Source organism: Narcine bancroftii, chromosome 2 (genome assembly GCF_036971445.1).
Source record: "Narcine bancroftii isolate sNarBan1 chromosome 2, sNarBan1.hap1, whole genome shotgun sequence".
Classification (NCBI taxonomy): Eukaryota; Metazoa; Chordata; class Chondrichthyes; order Torpediniformes; family Narcinidae; genus Narcine; species Narcine bancroftii.
The window spans coordinates 83189185-83202997 of NC_091470.1; the positions used below are offsets into that span (position 1 = coordinate 83189185).

Sequence of the window (13813 nt, forward strand, 5' to 3'; positions counted from 1 at the left end):
AATTTTGATTCTGGAGCTTTGTATTTCCAAGTTTGCGTGTATTTTCCACCCAAAATGGTGGGGAGTGTACCCTGGATGCGATGGGTCCTTGTTGGCAGCTTTCCCGAGGCCACAGGTGGTACACATGGAGTCATTGGAGGGGAAGGTGGCTTGTGGGATGGCCTGAGTCTTTGCAGTTTCTCCTTTGGGCACAACAGTCCCTGTACCGAGCTGTGATACATTTTTTGATTTCATCTGTAAACATTGGTAAGAGGCATGCTGAAGTTCCCTGGGGGGGCTGAGAAAGTGGAACCTTTGGTGCACTTCCTCTGTTGTAACATCTTATGGGAAAAAGTCTGGCTTAACAATGCAAGAGGCATCATCATTTATCAATGAGAGGCCCATTTAAGAGTCTTTTTCAATAAACTACTGAAAAAGTAAGACAACTGATGGCCAAAGGGATAAGTAAAAACACCATGCTGGAGAAACTCATCAGGTCAAACAGCATACTTTATATAGCCAAGATAAAGATATATCACTTAGGGCCTGAGTCCTTCATCAATGTATGAACAAAATGTTGGCAGGCGCCCAATCAAAATGGTGGGGTGAGGAGAGCAGGAAAAGAACTACTTTTGAAGCTAAAGGTTCAGATTTTCAAATTCATTTATCTTTTGCCTGATGAAAGAGGGGAGATGAGAGTGTGACTGGGATGGGACAAGTCCTCAAATATACTGGTCACTTTCCTGAGACAGTGGGAATTGACGGAAAGGTTGGTTTGTGTGGTGGCCTGGGCTGTGCTTGCAACTCTGCAATTACTTGTGGTCCTGGGCAGAGCAGTTCCCGCACCATTCTGTGGTACATCTGGCCAGGATACTATTTTATGGTGCATCTGTCAAAGATGGTACGAGAGCTCGGGGACATGCCCAGTTCCCTCTCAGGTTACCAGAACCTTACAGGAAAACAGTGTTTTGCACTGGCGAATGTGCAGAGATTTGCAAAGATGTGACCAGGACTGGATTATTGGAGGTGTGAGGGAACACTGAAGTGGCTGGGGTTGTGTCCTTTGAAACCAAAGAGAGTAGGGATGGGGTTTGGCTGAGCTTTAGTACGTAATGGGACTGTTTCCCTTTGCAGAGAATCAGAAAGCGCGGGAAGAGTTTCAACATAGTGGTGAAAGAAGTAGAAGGAAGATGTGGAAAGAATGTTTACATCCTGAGGGTGTCTGGAACTCTGCCTGATAGTGTAGGGAGCAGATCCCCTCATCAAATTTGAAGAGCACATGAGGAGCAGTGAGTTGAAGGGCAACAGACACGGTGCCACAGGGCTGAGGGCAGGGGACTGTGTTGCAGTCAAAATTCTTGTACATCCTCTGTGATTCCTTCTTTAAGACCTGTATTCATTTGAGTAACAGATGGAGTGAAATTCATTATAACATTTTATCACAACCAGATGCAACGTTATGCGTTTGACTCCAGAAGTTAATCCATATGGTTGGTATAGGTGCCTTTACAGTGCCAGCGATTGGGACTGAACCTGGGTTTGAATCCCGCACTGTCTGTACGTTCTCGTGGGTTTTCCCCAAGGGTTCCAGTTTCCTCCCACCATTCAAAATGTTCCCTGGGTGTAAGTTAATGGACTATAAATTGGACAGCACGGACTCGTAGGGTTGAATTGGCCTGTTACAGTGCTGTATGTCTAATTTTTAAAATAATTCATTTGTGCAGCCCAGCCAGAGAGTTCAGTCAATGTCAGAGCTAATTGAAGCTATTTGCACTGAACCAAAATGTGCCAATGAAACACTCAGCAGGACAGGCAGCATCTGAGGGGGAGCGCGGTCTGATGAAAGGAAATTGAAGCGGAGTGCTACGTTTGTTTTTGTGGCTGTCTTCTGCTGCCACATTTTGACCTGCTGAACCCTTCATGTTCATGGTGCCTTTCTACCTGATGCAGGGAGAAAAGTTCTTTCACAAGCAGTCCAGCAAGTCAGCTCTGGCATGCATACATAAGTAAGGGTGAGGAGGGGTAAGAGCACAATCACAGAGTACAGAGTTACAGTGAAAAGATCAAAAGGGCAGCACGAGAGCACTCCTGCAGGGTTCACTCAGGAGCCTGATGGATGCAGGGAAGAAACCGCCCTGGTGTGCAATTTCCCATTCTCCGACCTTCTCCCTGATTAGAAGAGAATGTGTCCAGGGAGGGATGGGTCATTCCTTTTCACGGATGACTCTTGTGACTCAATGTGATGAGCGGTAGGTTGGAGCGGTTACACTGAGTCAACAAAGAGGAGATATTTGCAGGAGAGGATCTCACTGTGATGCTATAACCATGTGGGGCCGACGGGCATTGGTGTGTATGACAACAAACAATTATCATCATCATTAGGTGGTGCCTGTGGAGGGCAGACAAGTTTGTGTGATGTTCTGAGCTGCATTCACCACCTTATGCAACGTCACTAATCTTGAGCAGAGCACCTAATCCCACCTCTCAGCTCTTGGTCGATACCCCTGTGGTTTCTAATATTTCAAGAACTTGTCCAGATGTCTCTTGAAGATCCTGTTGTCCCAACACTCTCAGTCCATGAATTCCGGACACCCCATGTCTCTACAACCAGTTTAATTGCCCATGAATTTGATCACCCCATTTGCTCCAGCAAATTAGGATTCGAGATTTTCGAAAACACTTCCAAAGTTTCTTTGCAGATTTGTGGCCAATAGGAACACAAAGAGGAAAACTGTAAAGCAGTCACAGAGGCTAGTTAAATGATGGCCTTTGCAATGGGATATGGATTTGGAGAAACTTCAAATTCAGATTTCAGATTTAGTATCAGAGCACATCACATACAACCCTGAGATTCTTTCTCCTGCGGGCCAGGCAGAATTACTACTTATTGGTAATGAAATATAAGAGGGAATATAAGAATGAGGAGATTATGGTATTCCTCGTATTATGGTTAGGCCATGACTGCCATACTGTGTCCATTTAGGTCTCCACACTCTAGGTTGCACTGGAGAGGATGCAATGCAGATATCCCAGAATCTTACCCAGGATAGTGAGTCTCATTCATGAGAAAGGATTGGAGATGCAGGGTTTGTGTTCACTGGAGTGGAGGAGGCAGGGTGGGGGGAAATCTCTATGTATCAGGGATAGGGTATACGGCAAGTAACCTTGCCCCATGGCAGGATGCAAGTTAGGTTGCAGAGGGGAGCTGAGGAAGCTGACATTTTCACCAGAGGATGGTTGGAACGTGGAGCACACTGCCTGAGAGGATAGCGGAGACAGCATTGGAAGAACATGTGGATGAGGACAGGAGTCAATAAGGCATGCTGGGCCGAGGTCCAAGCAGGTACTTGATGGCCAGTGGTAAGCTATTCCTCTGCTGTATGACTGTGTGAGAAAGTTATGGGATCCTGTAGCAGAGGAGGGCAGAGGGATCAGGAACCACTGGGCAGAGGCGAGGCACGAATAAGACTGAGCAGGAAAGTTGGGTCATTGTGCAGCAGCTGGACAAATCATTGGTGAGGCCATGCTCTGTACAGTTCCTGTCGCCCAGCTGTAGGAAGGGTGTCAATAAACTGGAAAGGGTGCAGAAGAGATTCACCAGGATATTGCTGGAACTGGAGGGCTTGAGTTATTGGGAGAGGTTGAATAGGCTGGGGGCTTTATCTCTGGAGCCTCGGATGCTGATGGTGACCTTATAGAAGGACCCAGTACAGTACCCTGTATCTGAGATGCTTGGGATCAGTTTTGGAACAGTGGAACTAAGCAGCACAGTAACGTCAGCAGAAAACCTGTATCAGGTTGAACAGTAACAAACAACAACAGGGTCTTTGAGCGCTTACATGATGTCACAAGTGGAAAATTCACAAGAAATAATGTTTAGTACAGGTACTTACCAAAAAAAAACTTGATCTCAGCTTACAAAAGAAGACAAATGCAGCACCAAACACTAGAAATTCTTGACGGCTTTTTCCAATGTTTCCTCCAGTGTCACCTGCCTCGTTAACAATGGTTTTTGTCTCAGAAGTCTCTTTTTGATTTCAAACACTGACATGATTTCTTGTCCTGTTATGAATGCACGCTGCTCTAGTCCTTCAATAAGTCAATTGTAGAGCGCGTTGAAAGAACCAAAGACTTGTTGATCCAAACCAAGGCTTTTATTAACTAAGTGACTGGAGCATATCACAAGTAGGTCGACCAGTTCAGAATGACCTGGTCTGGCTAGGAGCAATCCTTTAAGACCTGCCAGTAGGTGTGGTTACGCTCTCAGCCAATCACAGTCATCCTACACTACAATCTGTACATATACACATTGGGGATAGAATCTGTATATCCTTCACACATTTTCGCTATGTTGTCTATAAACACTTTCTCTGCAGTGTTAATTAAGTCATTGATTGTGGGTGTTCCATGCTCTTCTGTAAGATGTTTCACACTTACACCGTGGTCCAGTTTTGCCGACAGCTTGACTTTCTGTTCCATAGACCAACATAAACGCTTCCTCCTTTTTCATAGTGGTATCTGCAGGCCTTTTTGCCATTTTCATCTCTATCTTTGTACGCCTGACCTCTCTGTTATTATCAAAATAGCGGCCACAGAGCATCAGAGCCCCATATGGATAAGTCAGCTAATGAATGTTTTCAACTTGTGATGTCATGCCAGTGTTAAAACATTTATTTGGTTTTTGAATCTTTTCAGTTTTCAGGTCTTCAGATATGGGGTACTCAACCTGTACATAGAGGGGCATCCACATGATTCTAGAACAAGAGGGCAGAAATTTAAGGTGGGAGCAGAGAATTCTAAGAGGAACCTGAGGAGCAACTATTTCAGTCAGAGGGTGATCTGTATCTGGAACGAGCTTCCAGAGGAAGCTGTAGAAGCAGGTACAATTACAACACTTAAAAAGCATTTGGACCAATAGGAAGGAATTAGAAGGATGTGGAGTTATCGGACAACTCTGTTCCTTTTAGTGTGTTGGCTTACTTGGAGGCACAGAGATCAGAGTTGATGTTACTGACACACAGGATCTCGCAGTGGCAACCCACTTCAATTCCTCGCCCCATTCCCGTGCCGACACATCTGCCAGGCTGAGAGCAATCTGCAGACTGGAGGAACGGCACCTTATATTCCAACTGGGCACCCTCCAACCAGATGGCATTAATGTCAATCTCTCTTATTTCCATTAGGCCTCCTTATCTCTCTCTTTCCTTATCCCTCTGTTTCCTTCCCTCCAGGTCTGCATTCACAGAACTACCCCAACTCCCTCGGTCAATTCTCAGCTGTCCCCTCCTGCCTTCCGATCCATGCCCACTGATGGGCTCTTGGCTGTTGGGCTGTGCACACCCCCCCCCCTGCTCCTTATTCCCTCCACCCCTGCCTTTTGATTTAGGCATCTGCTTGCTTTTCGCTCATACCTTGAAGAAGGGCTCAAGCCCGAAACGTTGATTGTATATCTATGCCTCCTATGGATGCTGCGGGACCTCCTGGGTTTCTCCAGCACATTTGTGTATTAACTGCCATCACAGCATCTTCAGACTTTCTTCTTTGACTCCTGAAGCTCAGAGTCCCCATTGCAGCCAGAGACATTCCCTACTGCCCTCAGAGCTGAATTGAATTGAAATGCTCATTGTTATGGGTAGCAAGATACTGTGGTCACACCTCCAGACAGTTTGGATCAGGGTGGGCTAGTTATGACAAAATATCAACCAACTGTAAAACAAACTGTCTCTCTCTACAGCAGCCCTGTCCAGCAGAAAAAGGGTTAATTATGCAATTTGTGTCTCAATTTAACTTTTTTGTTTCTTCCTCCTTTCCCATCTCATCTCTCTCTCTCTCTTCCCCATCCCTCCCTCCCCACAGATGCATTGGGTTTTATTTCTCCTTTCAGCCAATTGCCCTGCTCCGTATCCCCAACTCCAGCACCGTTTCACCCCTCTTCTCGTTCATTTCCACTTGCATCCACTGCAACAAGCCAGGCTTTACACTCTCCCTCAGCCACCTCCTGCCTCCCAATCACAACATTCCCTCTGCTTTCTCCATCTCATCCACGTCTCTTCAACTGGAATCATTGCTTGATCCACCTCTGGTAAAAAAATATGCAGCTTGAGATGTTCAGTCTGTTGTCATCTGCTCACTGCATCTCCAACATTTTCTGCTTTTAGATTTACAAGTCTGCAGTTTTTGATTTCCCGTCTCTTCTGCTCTTGTGATGGAGTCAAGGTGTTGCAGCAGCTCATTCAGAATGGTTTCATTTCTGACTACTAACTCAGCTTCAATCCTCTGTCAATAGCCTTCCACATTTTCAATCACAATTGTTTGTCACCAGAGTAATGTTCTCACTGCCAGTACACTTTGGATGAAGCAGGCCATTCAGACGACTGAGTTCCTGCTGGCTTTTGGATCCTCCCATTGGTCTCATTCCCCTCATTTATTTCCCTGTGACCTATTCTGCCTGCATTCACATCAATTCCTCACTGATTCCACCACCCACCCACAATCCAAGCACAACTGACAGCCACCATTAAACGACCCACCTGCACGCCTTTGGGATGGAAGAGGGTGCACCCAGGGGAAACCCAAGTGGTCACAGGAAGAACGTGCAAACTTCACACAGACAGGTCAGGCTTGAACCTGGGGCTGTGAAAAATCTATAATTCAGAGTTCTAGACTCCTCAGACAGGAGAAATGTGCACTCTACATTTACCCTCTTAAAAATGTTCTGTGTTTCAATGAAGTTACTTCTCATTCTTTGAAACTTGTGACCCCTCGCATAGTCAACCTCTCCTGTTGCAACAGATCAGCCATCCCAGGGATGGGCTCGAGGGTGTGAACTACCTCCTCATTATTATGACAAATATAGGGGATGTCACAGGTGGAAAGGCTGCAGCAAAGGTCCAAGAGGATGGTGCTGGGACTGGAGGGCTAGAATTATAAGGAGAGATTGAATAACGGGTGACTGTTTACCCTGGAGTGAAGGAGGCTAAGGGATGATTTTACAATAAAATCACAAGAGACATAGATAAGGTGGATGGTCACAGTCTTTATTCTCCCCCCCCCTCCCCCCAGAGTAGGTGAGTCTAAAACTAGAAGGGATAGGTTTGAGGTGAGAGGGGCAGGGTTTTTTTTACACAAGAAGTGGTGGTTCCTTCAGATGAAGCAGTTGAGGCAAATACAATTACACAAAGGGGTCCATGGATAGGGAAGGTCTATACCAGTGGTTCTCAACTGTTTTCTTTCCACTCACATCCCACTTTAAGTAATCCCTATGCCATAGATGCTCCATGATTAGTAAGGGATTGCTTAAGGTGGGATGTGAGTGGAAAGAAAGAGTTTTAATCGTACCTAATTGACTTGTTATGTGCATAGTTTCATAACTCCAAAGGAAATGGGTCAATGACAATTTTTCTCAAGCAAAAAATTTCAGTAACAACTGGGTCTAGAGCAGTAATTCTCAACCTTCCCTTCTCACTAGCTTACTACCCCTTACCAATCACAGAGCACCGATGGCCTAGGGATTACTTAAGATGGGATGTAAGTGGGAAGGGAAGGTTGAGAACCTCGGCTCTAGACCCAATTGTTACCGAAATATTTTGCTTGAGAAAAATTGTCATGGGCCCATTTCCTTTGGAACCGTGCACATAACGAGTCAATTAGGGACAATTAAAACAGTGGTTTTCAAACTTTTTCTTTCCACCCACTTACGACCTTAAGCAATCCCTTACTAATCACAGAGCACTGATGGCATAGGGAATACTTAAAGTGGTATGTGAATGGAAAGAAAAAGTTTGAGAACCACTGGTCTAGAGGGACATGGGTCCCTTCAGAGTAAATGCAAGCAGGCTTTTTCCACTGCAGTTGAGTGAGTCAAGAACTAGAGGACATGGGTTAAAGGTGAAAGTTGAGAAGTTTAAAGGGAACATTCAGGGAAACTTCTTCACACAGAGAGTGGTGAGAGTGTGGAACAAGCTGCCAGATGAAGAGGTGAATTTGACATTTAAGAGAAATTTGGATAGGTACATGGGTTGGAGAGTTATAGAGGGATATGGTGCAGCGTCAATAGGACGAGGAAGAATAATAGTTTGGCATGGACTAGATGACCTAAATGGCCTGTTTTTATGCTGTAGTGTTGTATGGGTCAGAAAAAGTTAAGTAGGACTAGCTCTAGCAGGCTCCTCAGCCAGTAAGTTGGGCTGCAAGGCCTAATGTATAATTCTAAGACTTTACTTGCTCATTTCAAAGTTTCCTTTTTGCCCAAGCCTCACCCGCCTTGGCATTTGGCTCTCTGGCTGCTGTTCAAAGGCAGGCTCTGCACTTATACCAGTGACGTTGCGTGCAGTGCACAAAGTTGCTGGTGAAACTCAGCAGGTCACACAGCATCCAGAGGAAGTAAAGAGTAACCAACGTCTCGGACCTGAGCTCTTCATCTGGAAAAAAAACAGGTAGATGGCAGAATAATAAGGTGGGGAGGAAGGGGGAGGAGCAAACATTAACGGATGAGGTGATAGGCAGGGATAGTTTGGGAGGGTAGAAGAAGTTATAGTGGGAGAGGGGAGAGGGTAGAGGGCTAAGAAGGGTAGCTCTCTGACAGGTGAAGGAAGAGGGTGGGGAGTTGGAGGAAAGGAGACAGGGGTAGGGAAAGAGAAGAAGCAGGGGAGGGAGTTAACGGAAATTGAAGAGGTCATTGTTGATGCCATCTGGTGGGAGATTGTTAAGACAGAGTAATAGGTGCAAGGAAATCTTTTGATATCTTAGCCTTAATCAAAGTATTGAGTATAGGAGTTGGGATGTTGAAGTTGTTTAAGATATTGGTGAGGCCAAATCTGGAATATTGTGTGCAGTTCTGGGCACCTAGCACAGGAAGGATATCAATAAGATTGAAAGAGAGCAGAGAAGATTTCCTAGAATATTGTTGAGTCTTCAGGGATTGAGTTACAGGGAAAGATTAAACAGGTTATGAATTTATTCCTTGGCACATAGAAGAATGAGGGGAGATTTGATCGAGGTTCACAAGATTGAGAGGTAGAGACAGAGTGGATGTGAATAGGCTTTTTCCACTTAGATAGAGCAAGATAAATACAAGAGGACATAGTTTTAAGCTGAAGGGTGAGGGGTTTAGGGGGAACATTAGGGTGAAGTTTTTCACTCAGCAGGTGGTGGGAGTGTGGAATGAGCTGCCATCTGATGTGGTGAATGCGAGCTTGATCATGTGTTTTAAGAGTAAATTGGATAGGTACCTGGATGTGAGAGGCCAGGAGGGCTATGGTTTGGGATTAGGTCAGTGGGACTAGGGAGATGATGGTCGGCACAGGGTAGAGAGGCTGAATGGCCTGCTTTCTGCGCTGTAGCATCCGATGATTCTATGGGTTGTTCCTCCAATTTGTAGGTGGCTTCAATTTGGCAGTGCAGGAGGCCATGGACAAATATGTTGGTGTCTTCCAGGATTCCTGATGAAGAGCCCAGGCCCGAAACATTGTTTACCCTTTAATTCCTGCCTGACCTGCTGAGCTTCTCCAGTACTTCTGTGCATTGCACTCCACCCCAGCATCTGCAGATTTTCTGCGGTGTCGCTGTGTCTTGGGCGACTATCTCAGTAAAATCGGCTTCAATCCTATGCAGGAAGTTTTCAACTGTGACCATGAGGCGCTCAGTGTACCTTAGCGATATGTCAGTGTTTTTGTAAACAGAGCTCTCTTTATTTTCTAGGACCAGCTACTGTTTTGTGACGACTGTGACCGTGGTTACCACATGTACTGTTTAAAGCCACCAATGGGGCAGCCTCCTGAAGGTACAGCATTCCCTTCACTGCCAGAAGAGTCTCTTGGCGTCCGGGTTTGTTGGGTTGTTTATTTCAGTCTTTCTGAAGCATAGGGAACCTTCTCTCAGTCCTTCATGTTTGTCTTAGCTGAATCTTGTCATCCCAATCTGGATGGATTTTTCTAAACTCCACTGTGAAATGTTGACTGTGTTCCATGTGCAGGCTATACACCCCCTTCTTCCACATCCATCAAGGTTGCCATACAAATTGATAAGAAGGTGTATGGTGTGATGGCCTTCATTAGTCAGGGAATTGAGTTCGAGGGCCGTGAGGTAATGCTGCAGCTCTGTAAAACTCTGGGTAGACCATACGTGGAGTATTGTGTTCAGGTCTGGTCGCCTCATTACCTGGGAGGTTGTATGTGCTTTGGAAGGGTTGTCAATTGCTGTGGCCAGATTCAGTGTGGCAGTAGTGAGCAAAGTAAATGGTGCCAAGGAGGTCTCGCGAGAGCCGGCCTCGGTGGCCACCATGTGGTCTTTGGTTTCAGCCTTTTAATAAGTTGAGAAAAAATGGGAGGAGGAGAAAGGATCGACGGAGTGAGGGAGGCACTGAGCAGTGTGGGGGGGGGGGTCAGAAGGGAAAGGCCTAAGGCAAAAGGAATCAGCCCCAGGAGAGAGGGCTGTAGACACGCCGGCTGAGGAAGGAGAGGCTGGAGGTGAGAGACAGCGAGTGAGCGAGGGAGAAGAAAGAGAAGAAAGAGGTGTGAGTTGGGGTGGAGGGGTGTGCTAAGGAAGTGGCCTGGAAGCCAAGGAGGCAACAGTCCAAAAAGGTTTGGAACTACTTCATTAGATGAATCTCGCATGATTTGATAGATTATTTTTTGCTCTGGGAACATATAAATTAATGGTAATTGCTGCTTCTCTTTATGCCATTTTGGCTTACGAAAGGTTTCACGTGAACACTCTACTTTCAGATTAGCGGGGTATACCTGTACTCAGAAATGTGGGAAAGGGCCTTGTGAACCTTCTGTCCTTTCTCATCTGCAGGGAGCTGGAGTTGTCAATTGTGCCTGGAACAGCTGAAGGAGAATGCTTCTTCTCGTGCAAGCAAACCCTAGCTCAGTGTCATCAACTTTTATATTTTTCAAATCATTTGGATTTAGATGCATGTGATCAGTATTTACACATATGAAACATTTTTTTTACATTGTCTGAAACTAAACAAAGTGTTTAACCTGTAGTGCAATATTACAGGCAACTCGAGTTTGATCATTGGGATCACCCAGTGTACAACCATGATCAGGCAGTAAGTTCGGACATCAGGATACTTACTGTTGAATTTGGCTGTGGTTACAATTCAGTTTGCCTTTATCCATCAATTCCCAATTTCCTATACATTTACTTCACGAAATCACTTAAAGCATCCCATGATTTTAAATTTTGTTTCGTCCAGAGGACCCCAAAACCCAGCAGCAATAGAAATTCACCAAGACAAAAGTTGCTTTTAATTTTCTTTAAACATAAAAACAGGATCAAACTTTAACTTATTACTACTAACTTAACCCCTTCTAATTTTAAGCGCACGTGTTTGTAATGTGTATATGATCACAAAAGTTATTTGATTCACAGTCCAATCTCACTTCTCACTCCTCCAAGTTCACCAGTATCAGGCAATTCTTATACTGTGCACAGAATTTAACATTTATGAATTTTCACCAGGCTCTGGTGCTTAAAGTTAAATGGTTACTGCTCAGGAAGGTTCTAGTTGATTTCAGAGAGATTTGTTGCTTGTTGAACACACACAAACTGATTTCCTACAGTCAGTTCAGTGTCTTGCTGAAGAAACATGGGTTTTTCAAATATTAATCTCTTCTTCCAGGTCACCACAGAGTTCCTTTTTGTTTCCTTTATTTCAGGTGAAACACTCTAGCCAGCCATTTCCTCTTGTATAGACCACAAGGGTTTTCAACAGACTGAACTCAGAACTCACAACCCATCTTCAAAATGAGGTTTTCAACAAGCCAACTTACCAGTTTGTAATATTGCAGCCTTAAAAGCCACTTCAGAACTCGAACTGAATTCTCTCTCCTTTTATCTCTCTTAGAGAAATCCTGTTTGGTCTTTTCCTCTCTCTCTGCTTGTGAAAACCAGAACCTCTTTCAGGGCTAACCCAATCCTTAAACGGTCCTTATCAGCACTTTGACCCTAGACTGTTTATTTGCTTTTAAAACTTCCTTCCAAAACACTCCCATTGTCTTTTGCAAAGCCACTGGTGTCTCGATGACTGGCTTCAGCCAAGCTCTTGCATTTTAAATGAGACGTGAAGTGTTACTCTGTTTACGGTGACCTACACTAAACCCCCCTCAATCTATCTCTTTTAAAAACATATTTACATATAATATAACTCGTAACAATGTCAGTAACTGGAATTGCCCTTCCTATTTCTTATTGGGGTGCTACTTGTTCTGAGGTTGATTTACAAAGGGATTAGTAAAACAGTGAACTAACTGTTAATTTGATTTAAACCATAATGTCCCTTTAAATAAAAATCATAGCTGATAGCCAATGGGACGTTTTCCAATTGGGATTATTACCCCAATCCCACTCCCTGGCTCTGATGACACCTAACAGCCTTCGGGAGTGTAGTCAGAGAGCAACGGCCAATTATTAACACTGATCTTAACATTGTGCACGACAGATCTAACAGGCCGTGTTCGTTTGAAGTTGAAAGCTTCACATTTCAACAGCGTCATTGCAATTTACAGAGCTTCACTGTGAACCGAAGAACAAATCGACAAGATTCTCTATATTTACTGTCAATCTGCTTGTGTTTTTTATTTAAACTGGTGGTCAAGCATAATCACTCCAGAGAAAGAGGGTAACACAAATCATATGATCTGCACTGTTCCATTACTATGCTGTTACATTCCTTCACACCAATTCCAAAATATGATGCCAGATTGTTCTATTCTAAAGTAATCCCATGATATTAGATTTTAGTGGGAATAGCAATGCTTTTGTGGTTATTATGTGGTGTTAATAATCAAAGATATTAGCATGCCAATATCAGTATTTTATAGAGCCAATCACACCTAATACTAATGTAGAAATTGTCTGTGCTGAAATCTGCCCACCGTTCAGATCCTCAAGCTAGTCTTTTAGCGTACCTTCTTGTTTCTGTAACCCAGGAACTAGGAATTATTGTGGAATGTTAAATGCAGCAGTTTTTTTGAGTGAAATGTTACTCCAAACCCCATCAATGGTATTTCTTTCAAGGACTCTGTGGGAGTATTTTGAGTAATGGGGGTGGGGGGAGGGTCCCACTGGCCAATATTTAACCCTTCACCTACATCATGAAAACAGTCGACCTGTTTCATGGGCTCCATGAAAATGTACTTTTCAGCTGTTGCTCCCAGTTGTTTACAGGTAGAGAAGACCATGGGGCACTGAGATTGAGAGAAAAACTCGGTTTTGTTTTTATTTCTCACTCCACCGTATTCTGGAGTTAGTGAGGCTCCACCTAACACTAGCCCCTTCTTCCTGGGACCCTGGGACAGGGATGTTATCACATCAGCAGCCAGTGAATACCGAAACCGGGAGCATTTCTGATGACACAGGAGATTGCAGTTGGTGGAATCTGGAGCAAAGAAAATCCCAAGCTGAACGGAGAGAAACACAGAAGTTACAGATGGTGGCATTCTGAGTGTACAAAGAACTGCTTGAGGTAAATAAGAAAGCCCACAGATGATGGGGTAGTGCACTCCACAGAAGTGCTGGAGAAACTCAACAGGACATGCCTTTGCTTCCTATGGATGCTGCATAACCTGCTGAGTTTCTCCAGTATTTCTGTACACTGATTAAAGAATTACTGGAAGGACTCAGCAGATCAGGCAGAATCCATGGGGAGATATTGACAGTTAATGCTTTAGGTCAGGTTAAGTAAAAACACAAAGTGCTGGAGAAACTCAGCAGGTCAAACAGCGTCCTTTATGTAGCAAAGGTAACTGACGTTTTGGGTTTGAGCCCTTCATCAAATGTTGGAGAAAATGTCAGGGGGAGGGGGGGGTGGGGGGGTGGGAAAGGC

At 44.6% G+C, this 13813-nt stretch overlaps 1 protein-coding gene across 1 annotated transcript in view; it reads left to right on the forward strand.

Annotated features, from left to right (window-relative positions):
• Positions 1–12521, forward strand: part of LOC138752890 (zinc finger protein DPF3-like) — an 88286-nt gene extending 75765 nt beyond the window's left edge. The window contains exons 12-13 of the mRNA XM_069915501.1: positions 9679–9760; positions 10777–12521. Coding sequence (XP_069771602.1) covers positions 9679–9760; positions 10777–10847 — 153 coding nt within the window. The 3' untranslated portion in view covers positions 10848–12521. The remainder of the gene's footprint in view (positions 1–9678; positions 9761–10776) is intronic.
• Positions 12522–13813: the final 1292 nt, after the last annotated feature.